Genomic DNA, 18,973 nt, shown 5'->3' with positions numbered 1-18,973 from the left:
GTCTAAACATCTCTGTTCCTGGCTGTCATTGACAGTAAATTGTGGATGGGACAGACAAACCAGCCTTTTTTAAGCATCTCTTCATGCCATACCATTTCTTTGTCCCAGTCTTGATCTCTAGCAGTGCTTGGTTTCTGCCCTTCTCCCTGTATCACTAAGAAATCTGATCTCATGAGACATCTGTAGTACAAAGTGAAGGGTTTTGCAGAGGGTTATTTTAAGTTTCCAGTTAGGCTTCTAGCATGGGTAGTTTTGCTAGGATTAAGTTAATCTGTGTGAATATTCTTCTCTCAGCCTCAGATCTCTTAGGTCAGCTCTATAAAAGTACTTTTTTGTGTAGTAGTCTATGGTAGAGCATGTCAGCTGGTCCATAGTACTGATAATACTATTAACCTTTAAAGAGCAGACCTCCAAAAGGTCTTTTTTCTTGTTGACTTTGCTGGGAACTGGGAATTCAGCACTCAGCCTATGGGAATGAGTCTGCAAGAAACTCCAGACATCTTTTCATGCACCAGTTGAGCAGTACTTGGTTGGCAGAGTTAAATTTTACTCGGTACCTAATAGCTGGGTTGTCTCAGTTCTCATGAGAAAAACTCAGGGTTGTCAGTGTATGAGAAAATTGAGGGTGTGTATGTAACTGGGAAGGCCCTATTACCATGTCTGTGTATCTGCAGTCGTAAAACATGATCTACGGCAGCACAAACTTTAAAATTTGGTGGCATCCCAGGAAGTACTTAATTGTGTTTGTGCTTCACTACAAGGCTGTCTCCTTTTCTGGAATTTATTTTAGCTAATTAGTTGGAAATGTCAAAGTAGTATTTCAGATGACAGAAACATCATATATTATCATACATAAAGCAAAGCAATCAACTCTTTTGACAAATATTTATTGTGGCGTTGCCTTTAATTAAATCTTCAGAACTCCTAGACATAGAGCAGGTTCTTCCAAAAAGGAGGCCTTCCCAGCACTGTCAATGAGCATGTGACTTATGGGGCTTAATTGAACCTAGTGCTTGAAGAGTTGGTGACCTAAACATGAAGATACCAACATGACACAATTTCATAATATAGGTGTCTGATATTTTGGCAAAATCCCAAAACAATTGCCCTTTGCTCTCCCCTACCCTCCCACAACTTTGCCATAGATACCACAAATGCATTATGCTGGAGAAGATGCTTCTCCAGTCACTCCTATTCTTCCACTGGAACAATTTACAGGAGAAAAAATTTCTGCACACTTGTGCTGCTGAGATAAATAATACTGAGAAGTAGGGCTGTATATTTAAAAAAAAAAAATTAAATAATTTTTTTAGTTCTTCGGGTTATTCATGTGGAAACATGTTACAAATGTGACTGGTTAGTTTCCCTTAAACAGGTAGATATTGTAGATAATGTGTCACTGAAAAATAATTCCTGACAGATAAACAGTTCTGCCAGCCATCAAATAATACTGTAAAACAAAAGGGTTCTGCTTATCATTTTCCATTTCTTCATGCCTCTCAAACTATTTATCTGTGCATTATCCATCACAAATGGTCTGTGTGTTTTCCTGCTCATCTGCTGTGGTCATGGTTTTTACCTCCTCTGTAGGAGGACCTGTGCACACTTGTCCAAATGCAATACTCCTCAGCTGCCACTAATCTTTGCCTTCATCTTTGCAAAGATGCCCTTTGGAAGTGCTGCATGAGGTTTCTCTCTCTCATGGCCATTTAGAAAGTGTATTAACCTCTACGTATGTTTTCATTCTTTTTTTTTTTCCAGGCAGAAACAGCACCAGAAAGTGGCCAAGATGGTCCCAATGTTCAGATCAGCTCAGGGCAGCACAACTCTGATGCCGCAGGAGCAGGTGGCTCAGCAGCCTCACAGAGCATGGTTGCTCCAGCTGGGGTCTCAGCAGGTACTTCAGCTGCAGCATCGTTTTTCATAAGGTAGTTTTTCACCTTCCTACTTTCTGTAACTGCTCACAGGTCTTTAAATGTTTGTGAAATGATGTTGAATCTTTGCCATGGGTAGAAAGTGCACGTGGTGCTGGTTGTTGAGAGGTGGAGTTTGTCACCTAGTTGTAACTGTGGCTTTCCACTGCCCCTGGGGAGCAGGGATGTGATGGTGACACCCCCTTTCTGTCTGGACACCTGAGCAGGAACCTCTGTTGACCAAAACTCAAGAAAACATGCGTTGGTCTTTGTCTAGTCCTTAATAGATATTTCCACTGTAGCAAGTCTGTTATTCTGTAGGTCTCCTCAGAGTAGAAGCTGAAATAACGAGGTTTTTTCACTCATATCTAACTAAAAAAGTTAGTCTTATTCAGTAGCATGGCCTATGTTGTGCAAATAAATTTTTTCCCATAGTTGGTAGCAGGTTAAGACATACTTTTTAGCAGTAGCCCAGAACAAATTCTTTTTATTTTCCATTCCAGGGTCTTATAACATAAATGATGTTAGTTTTGTTTGTGAAATGTTTGTTGTAATTAGCAATGTTGATTAAATGCAATAAGCTGTCAAGCAGATGGTATTTAAAACAACAAAATTCAGGGCTTTGTACTTTCATTCCAAACTCCTTTTCTTAATTCAGAACTGAATATGTTTTGAGATGATATTGAAAAACTTACATCTATGAATGGAATTAAAGTCAAATTTGTGCACAGAGTGCTTACACAATGGTAATTGTATTGTTTCCTTTATCTTTAGTATACTTTGCATGATTAAATAAAGTTACAATCTGACCTCAGAAGGAGGTTAATTTCTCAAGTTCTGCTTTTTATAAGAACATTGTACAATGAGTCTTAAGCATTATATGCCTACATACCACAGTCTGTATGCAGGAGGTTGGGAAATGACTGCCCCAGGAGTGGTGTGTCTAAGTTAGTGTTTTGTGTCTCTGCTAAGTGCTACAGGTTTAAAGGTAGCACAGAGAAATGGTTGCCTTCAGAGAGTGATTTGTTTCATTTTAAGATAGGTATCTGAAATCAGTGGGAGCAGAAGAGGAAAGTTTAAGGGGAAAAGCTCAGGCATCTCTCTTATTTAGTTACCTAAATAAGGACAGATTAATCCTCTCTAAAGTATCTAGATTGAACAGAATTGCAGCTTTCATTACAGTATTTCATACTGTGGGTATGAACAGTGTGATTTAGCTTAATCTAAATCTTGGATTTATTTTAGTGTGAATCTGTATTTCATAAAGACTGACTTTCACAGGGGAATCCAGAAAATAAAATGCTGTCTTTGGAAGAGAGAGAAAGAAATCAGTGCCAAATAATCATAGAATCATAGAACAGAATCATAGAATAATTAGGGTTGGAAGGGACCTTAACATCATCAAGTTCCAACCCCCCTGCCGTGGGCAGGGACACCTCCCACTAAACCATCTCACCCAAGGCCTCGTCCAACCTGGTCTTGAGCACTGCCAGGGATGGAGCATTCACAACCTCCCTGGGCAACCCATTCCAGTGCCTCACCACCCTAACAGGGAAGAATTTCCTTCTTATATCCAACCTAAACTTCCCTTGTTTAAGTTTTAATCTGTTACCCCTTGTCCTATCACTACAGTCCCTAATGAAGAGTCCCTCTCCAGCATCCCTATAGGCCCCCTTCAGATATTGGAAGGCTGCTATGAGGTCTCCACGCAGCCTTCTCCAGGCTGAACAGCCCCAACTTTCTCAGCCTGTCTTCATATTGGAGGTGCTCCAGTCCCCTGATCATCCACATGGCCCTTCTCCAGACTTGTTCCAACAGTTCCATGTTCTTTTTATGTTGAGGACACCAGAACTGCACACAATACTCCAGGTGAGGTCTCATGAGAGCAGAGTAGAGGGGCAGAATCACCTCCTTCAACCTGCTGGTCATGCTTTCTGGGCTGCAAGTGCACACTGCTGGCCCATGTTCATTTTCTCATCCACCAACACCCCCAAGTCCTTCTCCGCAGGGCTGCTCTGAATCTCTTCTCTGCCCAACCTGTAGCTGTGCCTGGGATTGCTCTGACCCAGGTGTAGGACCTTGCACTTGGCATGGTTAAACCTCATGAGGTTGGCATCAGCCCACCTCACAAGCATGTTGAGGTCCCTCTGGATGGCATTCCTTCCCTCCAGCGTATCAACCGAACCACACAGCTTGGTGTCATCGGCAAACTTGCTGAGGGTGCACTCAATCCCACTGTCCATGTCAGCGACAAAGATGTTGAACAAGACTGGTCCCAACACCGATCCCTGAGGGACACCACTCGTTACTGGTATCCAGCCGGACGCCGAGCCATTGACCACAACTCTTTGTGTGCGGCCATCCAGCCAGTTCTTTATCCACCGTGTGGTCCATCCATCAAACTGATGTCTCTCCAATATAGAGACAAGGATTTCATGTGGGACAGTGTTGAACTCTTTGCACAAGTCCAGGTAGATGACATCAACTGCTCTACCCCTGTCCATCAGCTCTGTAGCGCCATCATAGAAGGCCACCAAATTGGTCAGGCAGGATTTCCCCTTAGTGAAGCCATGCTGGCTGTCACCAAACACCTTGTTGATTTTCATGTGCCTTAGCATGCCTTCCAGGAGAATCTGCTCCAAGATTTTGCCAGGCACAGAGGTGAGACTGACTGCTCTGTAATTCCCTGGGTCATCCATTTTCCCCTTCTTGAAAATGGGGGTTATATTTCCCTTTTTCCAGTCATCGGGAACTTCACCTGACTGCCATGATTTCTCAAATATGATGTCTAGCGGCTTCGCAACTTCATTTGCCAGCTCCTTCAGGACCTGCGGATGGATTTCATCAGGTCCCATGGACTTGTGCACGTTCAGATTTTTAAGATGGTCTCGAACCAGATCCACTCCTACAGTGGGTGCAAGGTCTTCATTCTCACAGTCCCTGCATCTGCCTTCCAAGACTTGGGTGGTGCAGTCAGAGGCTTTGGCAGTGAAGACCGAAGCAAAGAATTCATTCAGAACCTCAGCCTTCTCCAAATCCTGTGTAGCCAGTTCTTCTGAGAGCTTCCTGAGGGGGCCTACATTCTCCCTCATCTGTTTTTTATTTGCTATGTACTTGCAGAATCCCTTCGTGTTATCTTTAATACCTCTAGCTAAGTTTAATTCTAACTGGGCCTTAGCTTTCCTAACCTGGTCCCTAGCTTCTCAGACAACATCCCCGTACTCTTCCCATGCCACCTGTCCTTGCTTCCACTTATTATAAGCCTCTTTTTTCAATTGAATTTTCCTCAGCAGCTCCTTATCCATCCAAGGAGGTCTCCTGGCCCTCCTGCTGCACTTCCTTCTAGTTGGGATGCAACACTCCTGAGCTTGGAGCAGGTGATCCTTGAATATCAACCAACAGTCTTGGGCCCCACTGCCCTCTAGGGCTGTATCCCATGGAACCTTACTAAGCAGGTTCCTTAAGAGGCCAAAGTCTGCTCTCTTGAACTCCAGGACAGTGAGCTTGCTGCACACTCTTCTCACTGTCCTGAGGATCTCAAATTCGACCATCTCATGATCGCTGCATCCAAGGCTGCCCTGGAGAGTCACATTTCCAACGAGCCCTTCCCTGTTGGTGAGCACGAGGTCAAGCATGGCACCTCTCCTTGTCAGCTCCTCTATTACTTGCAGAAGGAAGTTGTCTTCCACACAATCGAGGAACCTCCTGGATTGCTTGTGCCGGGCCATCCCATCCCTCCAACAGATACCAGGGTGGTTGAAGTCCTCCATGAGAACCAGGGCCTGTGAGCCTGAGGCTTTTCCTATCTGCCTATAGAGTGCTTCATCCGTAGGTTCTTCTTGACCAGGCGGTCTGTAACAGATCCCCACAGTAATGTCTCCCATAGCTGTATTCCCTTTAACCCTGACCCACAAACTCTCTGTTAACTGCTCACCTGTCCCCAGACAGAGTTCCATACTCTCCAGCCTATCCCTAACATAAAGGGCAACTCCCCCTCCCTGCCTGCCAGGCCTGTCTTTTCTAAAGAGCCTGTAACCTTCCATTCCAACACTCCAGTCATAGGAGCCATCCCACCATGTTTCTGTGATGCCTATTATATCATACCCCCGTAGACATGCACACATCTCTAATTTCTCTTGTTTGTTCCCCATGCTATGGGCGTTTGTACAGAGGCATCTGAGCTGAGCTCCAAATGAAGCCGGCTCATTGGCTGGAGCAGCTGGAATATCTCTACATTGCTCCAAGCATTTATTATAGGTTCTGGCAACTGACTGTGTGTGTTGGGATGGAATGATGCCCCCTTCCCCCAGCACATCTGGTTTAAAGCCTCCTTGACCAGTCTGGCAAGCCTCCTACCAAAACTGCTCTTTCCCTTCTTTATCAGACCAGCTCCGCCAGCCCCCACTAGACCTGGCCTACAAACTTGGGTCCCATGTTCAAGACACCCAAGCCCCTGACTAGTACACCACCCTTTTAACCATTTATTAACCTGGCTGATCATCCTAGGTTTTTTTAGGTCCTTCCCTGTATCCTGGAGAATTGACAAAAAGACAATCTGAGCTCCAGAGCCCCTAACCACCTCCCCCAGGGCTCTGTAGTCCTTCTTTATGTTCCCCAGGGTACTACTATCTATATCCCTAGCACCCATATGTATCACCAATAATAATCTGAAATAACCCCCAAAATCTTCTCTCCCAGTGATGCTTCTGTCTCACTGATCAGCAAAACTCAGTTTTTGCTTTGTTGTAACGTAATTGTCGCTGGCTTGATTCAAAGATTCTTGCAGTCAGCAGCAAGACCATGAATGACATCATTGTGCATTGGATCAGGCCCTTATCATGAATCTGTCTTTGCCTTGAGTGAATCAAAGTTTTATAGCTTTAGAAGCTATGTGCTATCTAAAACATTTTAAAACCCATTAGTACATTGCTTATTCCCTATCCATATTTCATCTGTGCAAAATTGATTCTCCTCAGTTTTTCAACCAAAGAACAGGGTTGGTTGATTTTTTTTTTTTTTTTTTTTTTTTGGTGGTTGTTGTCACATAGACTTAAGTGAGAAATAAAGTTTTCCTTTAACAGTTATTGGTTACCTAAATTAGCTGTGTAGCATTTTCGGGATCTTTCATCACACTGCTGATTAATGTATTTCAGCATTAATTTCTCAGTATTCCAGAGCCCAGCTAAGAATTTCAAAATTTAAAAGCAAGCATTCAAGAAACAAGTTGAGTTACAACTGTGATTAAAAACACAAGCTGAAATGCATAAAATCTCAGTCTTGGGTAAGGTAGATCCATTATTGATCCCTGTCAGTTATAAGTATGTTGAGCCTCAGGCGGGTACTATTGCATAGTCCTGTACAGGCTGCTATACCACCATTTGGCATTTTTACCTCAGGAGAGGCTACGTCTCCCACTGCTCCTCTTTCTGTTCTTACTCCTCGTGCTGTTGAGGCCTTATGAATCCAAGTTTCCATGCTGAGTCTCTCTCCTGCCTGTAAACCGTGCAGTCCTCAGTGGGAGGGAAGAGGGGGAAATCTTCAAGGATGAATAAGAGACAGATGCTGGCAGAAACGGAGGTGAAAGTGACTTCTCCAAGGGCCACAAGTATTGGTATATCAACAGTTTGTTCAGTACTATGAGATATCACGCTTCTTTGCTTCAGCCTTTCCAGCCCCATCTCTTCTTTTTCTCTTTGCATCATCCAGCCTCCAGCATGTTGAGGAAGAAGGTCATCCCTGCTTGAATCCTTTGGCAAAGCATCCAGTTCTGTCCTTCATCTGTCCGTTCAGTTAACCCTCTCTCAGCACCTACAGATAAGAGAGGAGACGTGGCACTGCTGTTATGTCTTGTCCCTATTCATTGTATTTGCTGATTCATTCCTTACTGTGTTTCTCTCCTCAGCCCCTTAAATACTGAATTTCATAGTAGGGCCAGTGTGTTACTGTTACTGTTAAAGCACAGAGCCTGGTGCATTTTCTTCCTTGTTCTCTACTGGAATAAACACAATTAATACCTTGATAATGACACACACGTTTATTTATTTATTTATTCTCCAAATCATCACCCTCTTTTTTGACCAAATCTCCTGAATACCTCCATCTTTTGCAAGAGCTCTTTTGTAAAATGGATTGTGGTTGTTAACTTCAGCTTGGGAAAAGTGCTGTTTTGTCATAGAAATAATATGTTAAGATTCATTGTCTTGGAGTGCAGGGTTAGTTACTAAAGCCTTCATAGGGTGCTTGTGGAAACTGTGTCTGTTATTTCCTTAGCAGCAACAGCACTAGGTATGGATTTTTGTCATATGAGTAAAGGATTCCAGTCTTGTTCTTCATGAAACGGCATTAACTGTTTGTACATGTCCTAGCGCAGTTAGCTTTTGGACTGTGGCATGGTTTCCTGGCATCAAATAAATGTCTTTTCACATTAAAACTAGTCTCTCTTCAGTGAAATAACATCCTTTGACTCTTGCTTGTGGGCTGTCTTGTGTCTGGGAAGGGAGGAGATCTGTGCAGGTTTTTTTGGTTGGTTGATTTGTTTTTCACTCTAGTGTGTTCCTCAGTGGGAGTCATAGCTTTGTGTTTGTAAGGTCACAAATTCAAAAGACCAGGCAAAGAGTTCATGTCTTCACCTGGAAAGTAATAACTAAGAGCTGCAGCAAAATGTTTACCTGGTGATAAGAGGTACCCATGCTGAAAAATGAGTATCTTTAAGCTAGTCTTTGCAGTGAATACGTTGATTTTGTTAAGCATATGTGCAGCCCAAATCTACATATTCATCCAAAGCTTTTTCTCATTTGAATGTCATATTTAATTTCTGCAACCCTAATTATATTCTGCTTTAAAAAAAAAAAGTATTTTATTCATTACCTAGAAATGCAGAGTGTCTAGCATGGAAGTGCTAAGTATTCAAAATCAAAGCTGAATATTCGAGCCAGCATACAGAAGCATATTAAGAAATTAAATCAGTTTTAAGCTTTTTTCTGTACTCTGATCTGTCATAGAAGGAAGAAAAGCATTGATTAACATCTGACTGCATTACACAAGCCAATTGCCAGGCATTTCTCCATGTTACTGAAGGACCAGAGGGTTTAGCAGAAAATGCAGCATCTCTGTAGGTCACTGACGGAATAAGAAAGCCGGAGCATAAAGCACAGCTCTTGGGCATGGTTGGCTGTGAATAGGCTTCCAGTTGACCCTTATGCTGCAGAAGTTTGATCTTGCATTCTTCAGATTTAAGAAGAATGCAGCTAGGCTTTTTCCCTGAACAAACTTTATATTACTAAGTGAAAATATGTGAGAGAGGTGTAGGACCCTTTTGTGGGCTATGCTTGCAACTGAGTATATTATTGGCATATTGTGATATAAAGCTGCAATAAGCTATTGGGTTTTTTGTCACCTGGACACGTGGGGAAGGGAGGAAATTTCCAAGAATAGGCAGAAGGGCAGCAAGGAGGAGGAGAATAGGCATACACTCAAAAAGATGTTAATGGGCTAACTGCCAAAAGAGACGATACTACTCCCCTGGGAGGAGAATCAAGGCACCTGAGAAATCAAGCCATCACCGTTAACATGCCATTTCCACCTGTTGGTGGCTGTTGACAGTGGTGGCAATGCTGCTTGTGCTGCTGGGTTGGGGGTATAGTGTTCTGGTGAGTGTGTAGGTGTCTTGTCTATCTGCACAAGGGCAATCTGGAAGGAAGTGTTCAAGGCCAGGTTGGACAGGGCTTTGAGCAACAACTAGTGGAAGTTGTCACTGCCCATGGCAGAGGGGTTGGAACTAGATGATCTTTAAAGGTCCCTTCCAACATAAACCATTCTATGAAGGTTTGAGTGGTGACAGGACAGCTGGAAAGAATCAAAGCTGTTTAGAAGAAAATATAATAAAAATACATATAAAAGCAAGCAACCCTGAACAATGTTGAGGAGACGACAAAATGTATTATGTAACCCTTCTTAAATTTTAATCTTGTTTGATGTTGGATTGTCTTCACATCTTTTCAAACTGGTTTGCTCAGAGGGTTGCTCTTGGGACTGCTGCCTTTGAAGCGGGGAAATAGCTGTATAGTTGCATCTACTTTTCCTTCCATCTACCTGCTTTTGTTAAATGAATTTGTCTTCCAAATATAGCACTCACTATGCACTCAGTAGTTTTTTTTTTAGGGTTCTAAATTATTTGCAATGTTGCTGGGCTTTTCTTGGTTAAAACCATTTAAGTTTTATAACTTAATCACACCCATTATCTTTCCACTCTTGTTATATTCCTGCATGTTTGATAAAGCTGTGTCAATATAGACATGATATAAAACATTACCCATGACACGCTTTTTACAAGCAGCTTTTCTTAGCGAGACATAACATACAGTCTCTGAGTAACATAATTGAACATCTTAGGAGTTAAAATAAGCATAGTTGTCTTTTTCTAGATTCAGTATGTCATCATATTTTAATGTCTGTGAGTTGTGGATTAAAGAATCTAATTATTCACTAATGAGCAGTAATGGTACATATAAACTAAGGGTCACTAGCCTATTACAGGCACCTGATGGTTCACTGATAAGCATTCGGTCATTAGATTGACCATAAAATATAGTCAATAATTGAGGTTACTCATAGTGCAGACACCTTATCAGCTTTAGGCATGGTGGGACAGCTTGTCAGTACTCTGTACTGATTGTGCTGTGACTGAGCATATGATTAGGGTATTGAAGCAGTCTGTATCTAATGAAACTGCAGGAAAGGCATAGCAATATTAGCACAACCACTAAATGACTAATGTGTTTTTGTTCCAAGCCTCACACACTTCGATTAGTTCCAATAAACTCTGATCTAGTGTAATGGTAGGCAGAGAATTCAGATATTTTGTGTACAAGCTTTCATTAGTCAAAATTTGTAATGTTTCAGGGACAGATGAAATCTGTGTGGATTTGAATGAAAAATGATGAAAATAGTTAAGACTGTCACTGCCATTTGTACTTTTTTTTTTAAGTTTTATTCTTGCATTTTTTAGATTTAGAATACTTTCTGAGACAACGCCTAGTGCCTGATTTAAAAGATGAAGCTGACAGCAGCAAATTAGATGTCTACATATTCTGCTTTAAGGTCCATTCATGCAGTTCATGTATGCTTACACATATACATCTAAACTTAGAATGTTTTCCATAGCATTTTGTAACTTATGGAACATTAGTCAAATAGTCTAGTTCTTGAAGGCTTTTGTAAGGGTATTGATTTTACTGTGCTTCAAACTGTTGCTGAGAAAATAACTTCAGAACCTATTCTTTCATGATTTTTTTTTCCTTGAGGATGCCTTAACTTTCATAAATTATTTAATATGGTGAAGGATGCAAACTGCCTTTTGTCTTTCTGAACTGCTGTTCAGGCTTCTGTGATGCGACCTTGGAAAGTAACCATAGAAACATGTTAAAAGCATCAACGGAAAATCAGTAGTTTGGTTTGACAGTGATGCAAATTCTGTGAAAGAAGATTATGATGTATTAGCAACACTTGAGGCATATATTACTGCTAACCTGTTAAACCTGATTATTCCATGACTATCAGTACTTTCAGAATTTAATGCAGGGGAAAAAAGCACAAAAACCCCTTTTTTTTTTTCCCAAGTTTCAATGTTTAAGATGTTTCTGGCTAAATCACTTCAGCCTGCCATTCTCTGTCCTGTTAAAAAACAAGAATTATATTTCTGCTAAGCTTATAATGTAATTCACCAGTTCTCTGTATTTGATAGCTGTAAACTTTTACCCTGTACCCTGCTGGGATGCACTGGTATCCTGGCTTTGTGCAGAACTGGCACAATTTAAATCGCTTTGACAGATAAAGTGGATAATTGGGTTGTGGATAAGTAGTAGTTCACCAAGAGGTGAAGAAAATGCATGACTCACTGGATCCTGAGTTAGACCTTTTTATGCTGACCTGTGGTAGTTAAGCTAGTCTGTGAGGATGAAACAGAAGTGCTAGCTATAGTTACACGTCATCGTAGTAAATTCTTGGTGGATGATAGGTCAAGGGAAGAAGAATCGCTTATTCAAACTTCCTTGTTATGCATAACCCACTCCCAAGAAATCCTGTATTAAGGTGATGTGGGAAAATTAAATTTTAATTAGTTACCTAGGATAGTGAGGTATCAGCACTTCCCAATTAAGACTGCCTCACTGGCAGATATATCCAAAACCCCATGCATGGTTGTCCCTGCTGCACAGTGCTGTAGCAGTATTATAGGATATGTGGGGCTCTTCAGGAAAGTGTTGGCTTTCTGGCATTAATGCAGCTTGACAGTGTCTGGTGCATCAACCCTTCTTCGTTACATGTCCCACTTCCTGTTGCTGCCACTTTGCTGCTGTTAGGAAGGTGGCAGAACAATCTGCAGCTTGGGGGCAAGCTACAGATGTGCAGATGAGGTGGAGCATCCAACTGTTTTAGGGAGAGTCAGGTATATAATTAGTCTTTTCCCCTTTATGAATCCATCCTCTGCTAGAGCAGTCTGGTCCCTGCAGAGTCCTCCCCAGTGCACGGTGCTGGAAAGGGGGATGCCTTCGCAGTTGCCTTTTCCTCTCTGCATGGAGCTGGAGAGAGCAAGAAAGCCCTCATGCAGATGTGTAAATGGAGATGAAGTGGGTGCCACTGAAGGGCTTGCCTCGCCTTGCTGGTGCCATGCCATGGCTGCTGGAATGTGGTTGCTGTCTGGCCCTGGAGAGTAAACACGTAGCACAGCACTATGCGGAGACAGGAGACGGGGCAGGGTATGCAGCATTGTGCAGTATCTTGTATCATCGGGGCAGCTTAAGCGTTCCTAGTTGCTGTGGCAGCATAATACTGCCTGTAATTAAGGACAAACAAAACTGTATGCTTTAGGTATATCCTGTTTCATGTTAGCCTGTAAGGAGGTTAAATTAGAAGGTAAGCCTTTATTTAGTAGGCTTTGTTCTTGGAAACAGAAGTGACTCTCAGGACAGCACGTTTAAGAGCAGAACATCATTACTGATATCATTGCTAATACTACATCATACATTTACTCAGTGCTTTATCAGCATAGGTCAGCCAGACTCTCTGCTATGAAGAGCTCATCTGTGATGACTGTGAGACTGATGGGGCAAACAGAGATGAGACACAAAGCTGTAGTTCAGCAAAGGGAGGAGGTAAGGAAATTGGAGTAGATGAGAAGAGAAGCCAGGTAGAATTTTGGACATTGCATTGCTGAATTGGAACATGCTGAAAGCATGAAAAATCTTCCAAAGACAAACACTGTGATCAAGGATGGGGCTATTTAATTAGAGGTGGGAGGCACTGAATGATCAACCAAGGTGAAGAGGATTTGAGAGAGCGTCAAAGGAAACTGGTTGAGAAAGAGGTGACCAGATGAAGCAGCATTTGACATCTAGGAGTCATTGCCTTAGAAGACAAAGCTCCCATGTATAGAGTGTTAGGAATCATGTGTGAACCAAAGAGAGACTGTGTGAGGCATCAGTGTCAGGGAAGTGTCAGACAGAGAAGCCTCACTTGGATAATGCAGGCCATGGGTTGTGTTTGGAGTAGGTTTGGCTATGCTGGGGGTGGCAAAATGAAGAAAGGAGGGAGCCTGGTGCCAGTCAGTTTGGCAGGAAATACGAGGAGGAGACAGTGAAAGAGGGGCCAAAAAATGGATCTGGTGATGTTGGGACCCTGTGGTGAGGTGGGGATTTCAGAGAAGGTGTTCTAGGTTTTTACTCCAGGTTCATAGCAAAAGCAGAATTTGGGCATAACAAAACACTTACAGTGTTTGCTGCTGACCACATGCCTTAAAGATCTTTATCATGTGAAGCCACCCCTGGGGAGTGCTGATTTTTGTCAGCCCTGAGTTCCTTGATGGATTATAATGCTGGAGGTCCTGGAGCACCAGAGGCAGTCCCCCCCAAGAGATGCAGCAACTCTTTGAGCTGCTGTGGGTGGTTGGATGCAGACTGCTGCTGAAGCAATTGGGTCTTAGATGAGCTCTATATTCTGGGGCATTGATGATGCCCCGGAGAGAGAGCAAACCAGAATAATTTAAAACAGGTGTGCTCACAGTTACGTCAGAAGGGAGAATTTGTGCCTTCAGAGACACCCAGGTTTGTATAAATTTGTGGGGGTAAATGGTGGTCAGTAGAAAGGATTTTCAGACTAGGGAAAAGCCTGAAATATTTATGGATAATCTTGACTGGAGTCGTGCAGATATTTCTTTGTCCTCTCTTTTATTTTCTGCTTTCCTGAACTTTAAATTTTCTCCCTTTATTTAAGGATTTTTCATATGATAAATTTATATTTTCTCATTCATCCACAGTTGAATGCACTTGATTATTCTGTTTTCTTGAATATATGAAATCTTGCTGTTGTCTAGCTACCAGTCTCTTTTTCCCTTTGGTTTCTTCCCTTCTTTCTGCCCTTCCTAGCTTGACAAGAGGACCACTTCTGCCTCCCTCCCAGTCTGCCTGGTTTTTTGGTTCCTGAACACCAGTGCTTGCTCTGACTCCGTTATTTGGGGCTCCTCAGCTGTTTGCTGCAGTGGGAATGGAGCATTCCATAGGTAAAATGATAACGGTGGCTTTCCTGTGGGGATGTAATTTGACAGTTTGCACCTGTTTGCAACTTTATTAGTGACTTTCAGACTCTTCGAATAACATACTTGACTATTTTAGTACTTTGTTAAGACAGGCAGACTGAAGTGAAATAGTTAAATCAGACTGATAGTCAATTGGATATTTAGTTTTCATGGCTGACTTGCAGTCATGCAAGTCATACATGTTAGACTTGCAGTCTAACACTCAGCTCGTGGTGTGTAGAATGTGGTTTGCAGGGCAGATGGACTTTAAAGTGACACTGTCTCTATTTTGAGCTAGACTGCTTTGCTTGCTTGTGCTTGTGGCAAAGTAAGACATCCCACATTATCATTTATAACAAAAATGAAATGTCAAGCCAAAATAATGCACCAGCAGTATAGTTGCAGTGTTTGATCAACTGCAGGATTATTCTGAAGGTACTTTAAATTCTCTGTGAAATAGCAGTGAATTTTGGCTTTCTATAACTTCCCTCATCCTTCCTGCTGATGATGGAAGATATTTCTTTTGGCAGGACATTTCAAAGAGCTTAGCCAGTTCCTCATTCGGTATCAGTGCTGCTCCTGGGGTTGCTTTCTGCTTTGCTGGGCTTTTCATGTCCTCAGTGATGGAGCTCACTTATTAAGAAGCACTGCTCTATGGAGTTTTTACTGCAAGGAAATGATTTAGTGTAAGTTAATCAGCATAAAATGAATCTAAAAGTTATTAGTGAAGCCTGTTGGAGTCGAGGGCAAGCTTCAGAATATTCTTTGATAATGTGTCATGAGCAGGTCTTCAGGGGTTGCTTATTTCTGCTGAAATTTGAAGTTACCGTCTTTGGGTCAGAAGTAGTCATATCTCTGCAGTGATGGAAGGACATGAACCTGACATTTTCCTGCTAAGTGCTGTTTTAAATGGTGCTGCAATTTCAGCCTATTATATCTCTGAGTGGTATTGTTTCAGAACTGATGTCAGTTAAATCACAGGGATGCTGGGCTTTAAGAAGACCATGTATGTTCCTCCTCTGTTTAAAAATACTCATTGTGTGGGCATATCAATTCTGTACTTGGGTGACTTCCACTGCATCATTTACTGCTGTCAGTGACCATTTAACTCACTAACAGTAGGAATAAGTAAATGCCCCCCTGAGAAGTTATGTTTTTGGCAGTATGGGTGCCAAGCCTTTGACAAAGCATCTGAAATAAAACCTGGCTGAAGTGGGAATAAATTCTCTGTGGATTTTCTAGATATACACTAACGTGGAACTGAGGGAACTGGAGGTGATGAGAAAGGTATGTTTGTGGGGGTGGTGTGTTGGGGCAAAGGAAGGTAACCTGAAAACTGGAGCTTTTATGGTAAAGTCTCCTTTATAGTCAAAGATGCTAACTTATATTCAGACTGTTGTATGTGATCAGAAATGTGAAAATACTGAATTGTCCCCCTTTTCAGTCCTTTTCTTTCCTGTCTGGTGTTTGCCTTAATCTAGTGCTTCAGATGAAACCTTGTTAGCCGTGTCCTGTATTTTATCTCTCATCCATTCCACTTGCAGACATGCCTGTTTCTTCCCTGGAGCAGCCTGGATGAGCAGAATGCTTTTGCTTTTCATACCAGGTTGTTTTTGATGAATAGCATGGAGTGTAATATCTTTTGCAACAAAAATTATTTATTGCCTAGTAAGTCTTTTTGATATTGGCTTCTTTCTGTATATCAGGAGCTGATATTACAGGGCAAATTTTTATATGATTTATCTAAGTAATTACTGTAATAATGAAGGGCTAGTTAGCACCATTGTTTATGTTTCATTATTGTAGTTTTAAAAATGTCTTTATTGCTTTTTCTTGATAGAATACAAATGAAACTAGAATTTTATTTTGCCAAGCTTTACTCATGACTCCGGCTTGCTGGCAAATAAGTCCCATTTTTTTTTGCCTAAGAAGTGTGCTTAGATTGATGTGGTTCAGCCTGCTTTAGCTCAGTTAGTTCATGAAACAGTGGTGAAATATTGCTGGCATTCAGGTAGCTATATTTTTAATACATAGCTAGCTATGCAGTTTGCAGACTGGGAACTGACATATTTCTACATTAGGTGCTGACAATCTTGCTTACATAAAGATTAACCTACGCAGGTTTTCAGCAGTTTGTCATATGGTACAACTGTAAACAGCAAGTATGGAAGCACAGCAATATGTTCATCTGCTCTTGCTTTGTTTAACATCATTAGTGAACAGAACTGGAAATGGTATGTGGCAGGCTACGGTGACTAGCTGTTATTCTGATGTGTATATTAAAAAGTCAGTTCCAGAACCCTGGTCCTGGCTGCTGAAGCAGTGTTCTTTGGCCAGAAGTGTCTCTTGAACCTGTAAATTAAAGCAAATATAGAGCTGACATCACTCATGACAATTTTGTAGCAGCAGCCTCAGAAACTGCAGGTTTGGGAGAGCAGAAAAAATGGTTGGAGCGTTAGTCAGCACTCGTGAAGAGCTGGCCTTTAGCATATCTTAAACCTGGGGAAAAATTATGGAGAAGAGCTGTGAAAATTCTTTCTTGGATTCCTGTATGCGAATCACTTGAATGCTTGAAGATGGGCTTGGTTGTTTTCATCTGTTTAAATAATAATGTGTAGCTGAGCTCTTGGGTCTGTACAGCATGAGGAAGCTCTTCTGATGTCGTGGGTACCCTGTGGGTTTGTTTTAACTTGTCATCTTCTAGAGGTCTTTTTGATCTTATCCCAAAGTGGCTTTCCCTGGTCTTTCTGTACAGTGCCTGAATTCAGGTGAGTCTCAATTATTGCTCACTGATGCACAAAGCCTTGATTCCATACTTTAGAAGTAGAGTAGGGGGAGAGCAACAAGGATGGTCAGGAATCAAGGAAACTTGACCTGTAGGGAAAGATTGAAAGGACTGTGACTTTTTAATTTGTAAAAGAGAAGATTGGGGTGTGGTAGTGGTCTTCATAGAGGTAAGAGCTGCTGCAAGAGAAGGAAATAAGCTCCTCTGCGTGTCTGCTGGGGTGGTGATGGTAAAATAAGGAACATGAATTCTAGCAAATCAGATTTATAGATTTTTTTTTTTTTAGAGACATGAGGTGTGAATTTTCTAACGGTAAGACAAATTACACTGGAATTGATTGCCTCAGGAGGCTGTGGACTGTTTTCACTGGAGGTTTCTAAGAACAAGTTGGAGAAATTATATATTGAAATGTATTGGGTAAGGTTCATCCTGCCAGGGAGTGTTGGGAAAGTTAAGGTAACCTGTTAAAATCCCTTCTGGACCTGTCTTCTCTGATCAGCTGTGAGCAGATGATGTTCCTAACATGTCAGTATAGCTGATTTTTGTTTCTCCCATGCTGTTTTTAATAAGGGATAGTAAGAGAAAATTAAGAGGTCACTCAAAGAGGCTGAAATTCAACACTGAATTGTAGGATTATGATATATACAAGAGGCAAGGCATAAACTTAATCTAATATTGGGGGTACTTTCTTTCATAATGTTGGCTTTCATAGTGTGTAATATCCACACAATATTAGTTGTGCTTTGACATTTTGGAATGTTTCAGAATAATGGTTTTCTATTGAGTCTTTATTACCGTCATCCATTATAAAAATGCCATTGTTTGAGGCTGTGCATTGTGATCCAGGTGAACTAGTTATTTATTGAGGAAGTTGAACCACTCAAATAAGGAACATTAATTGTTTGTTCTTTCTGGTAGTGCTTCTTAACAGCATTGCTGGGACAGCTAAGCAAATAAAGGTTTGGTGCTATGCTTGTGTAATGGTGCTATATGTGAAGAAGTCTTTTTATCCTCCTGGATACATGTACACATCACAAGAACCTAGTAAGCTGGTTCTAGAGGTAAGAACCTCAAAATTTAACATCCACTTTGTGACTCCTTGGATGAAATTTACTGTAGAAATACAGATGGTGCCAGTCCTTTCCAAACCTTCATGACAGATGTAGACATTGCCAATTTTCTCTTTAAAAATGTCTCTTTCTGAACCAGATTTTATTTTCCAGATAGAATACTAGCTAGTGGGAACGGATACCTTGTTTATTTTTAAGTTTGCTTGGGGTTTTGGGTAGCAACTGCACTGTTTCATTTGTACTATCCTTCTAATTTTAGAACTACAAATCAAACAGTAGTAGTGGTAATTAAAGTAATAATGTCAGCCAGGTTTATTCCGTGAGTTGCAGAAGGTTTGGGACAGAGTGCTTGAGGGTGTATTGTAGGACATCCGTCTATTTCTTGTTTGTATTGACGAGTAATTAAGAAACAATAACTGGAACTGCAGATACAATGACAGACTGTGACTTTCCCACTACTTCCTTTGGAGCTGGTTTGCAGTGGGAAAGTCTTGGGCTATTGGTTATGTGGCAGAGGAATGCTGCCTTGTTAGGCTGGGAACTGAGAAAGTTTGGACAGGTCTTACTTTAGAGTAAACCGATTCCCAGCATAAACCTGTTGTCCATAATTTTTCAAGCTTTGCAGAGGGTTCAGAAT

At 41.5% G+C, this 18,973-nt stretch overlaps 1 protein-coding gene across 2 annotated transcripts in view; it reads left to right on the top strand.

The window, feature by feature from the left end:
* Positions 1-18,973, top strand: part of KIF26A (kinesin family member 26A) — a 109,279-nt gene that overhangs the window by 48,736 nt on the left and 41,570 nt on the right. For both annotated transcript variants that reach the window (XM_057425000.1, XM_057424999.1), the window contains exon 4: positions 1,762-1,928. In XM_057425000.1, the coding sequence (XP_057280983.1) occupies positions 1,762-1,928 (167 nt within the window). The remainder of the gene's footprint in view (positions 1-1,761; positions 1,929-18,973) is intronic.

Source organism: Pezoporus wallicus, unplaced genomic scaffold (assembly GCF_028554395.1).
Source record: "Pezoporus wallicus isolate ANWC-B61680 ecotype Strahan unplaced genomic scaffold, APGP_CSIRO_Pwel_v1 contig_7910, whole genome shotgun sequence".
Taxonomy (NCBI): Eukaryota; Metazoa; Chordata; class Aves; order Psittaciformes; family Psittacidae; genus Pezoporus; species Pezoporus wallicus.
Note: the sequence above shows the minus strand (reverse complement) of the source record. Positions and strands in the feature narration are given on the sequence as shown.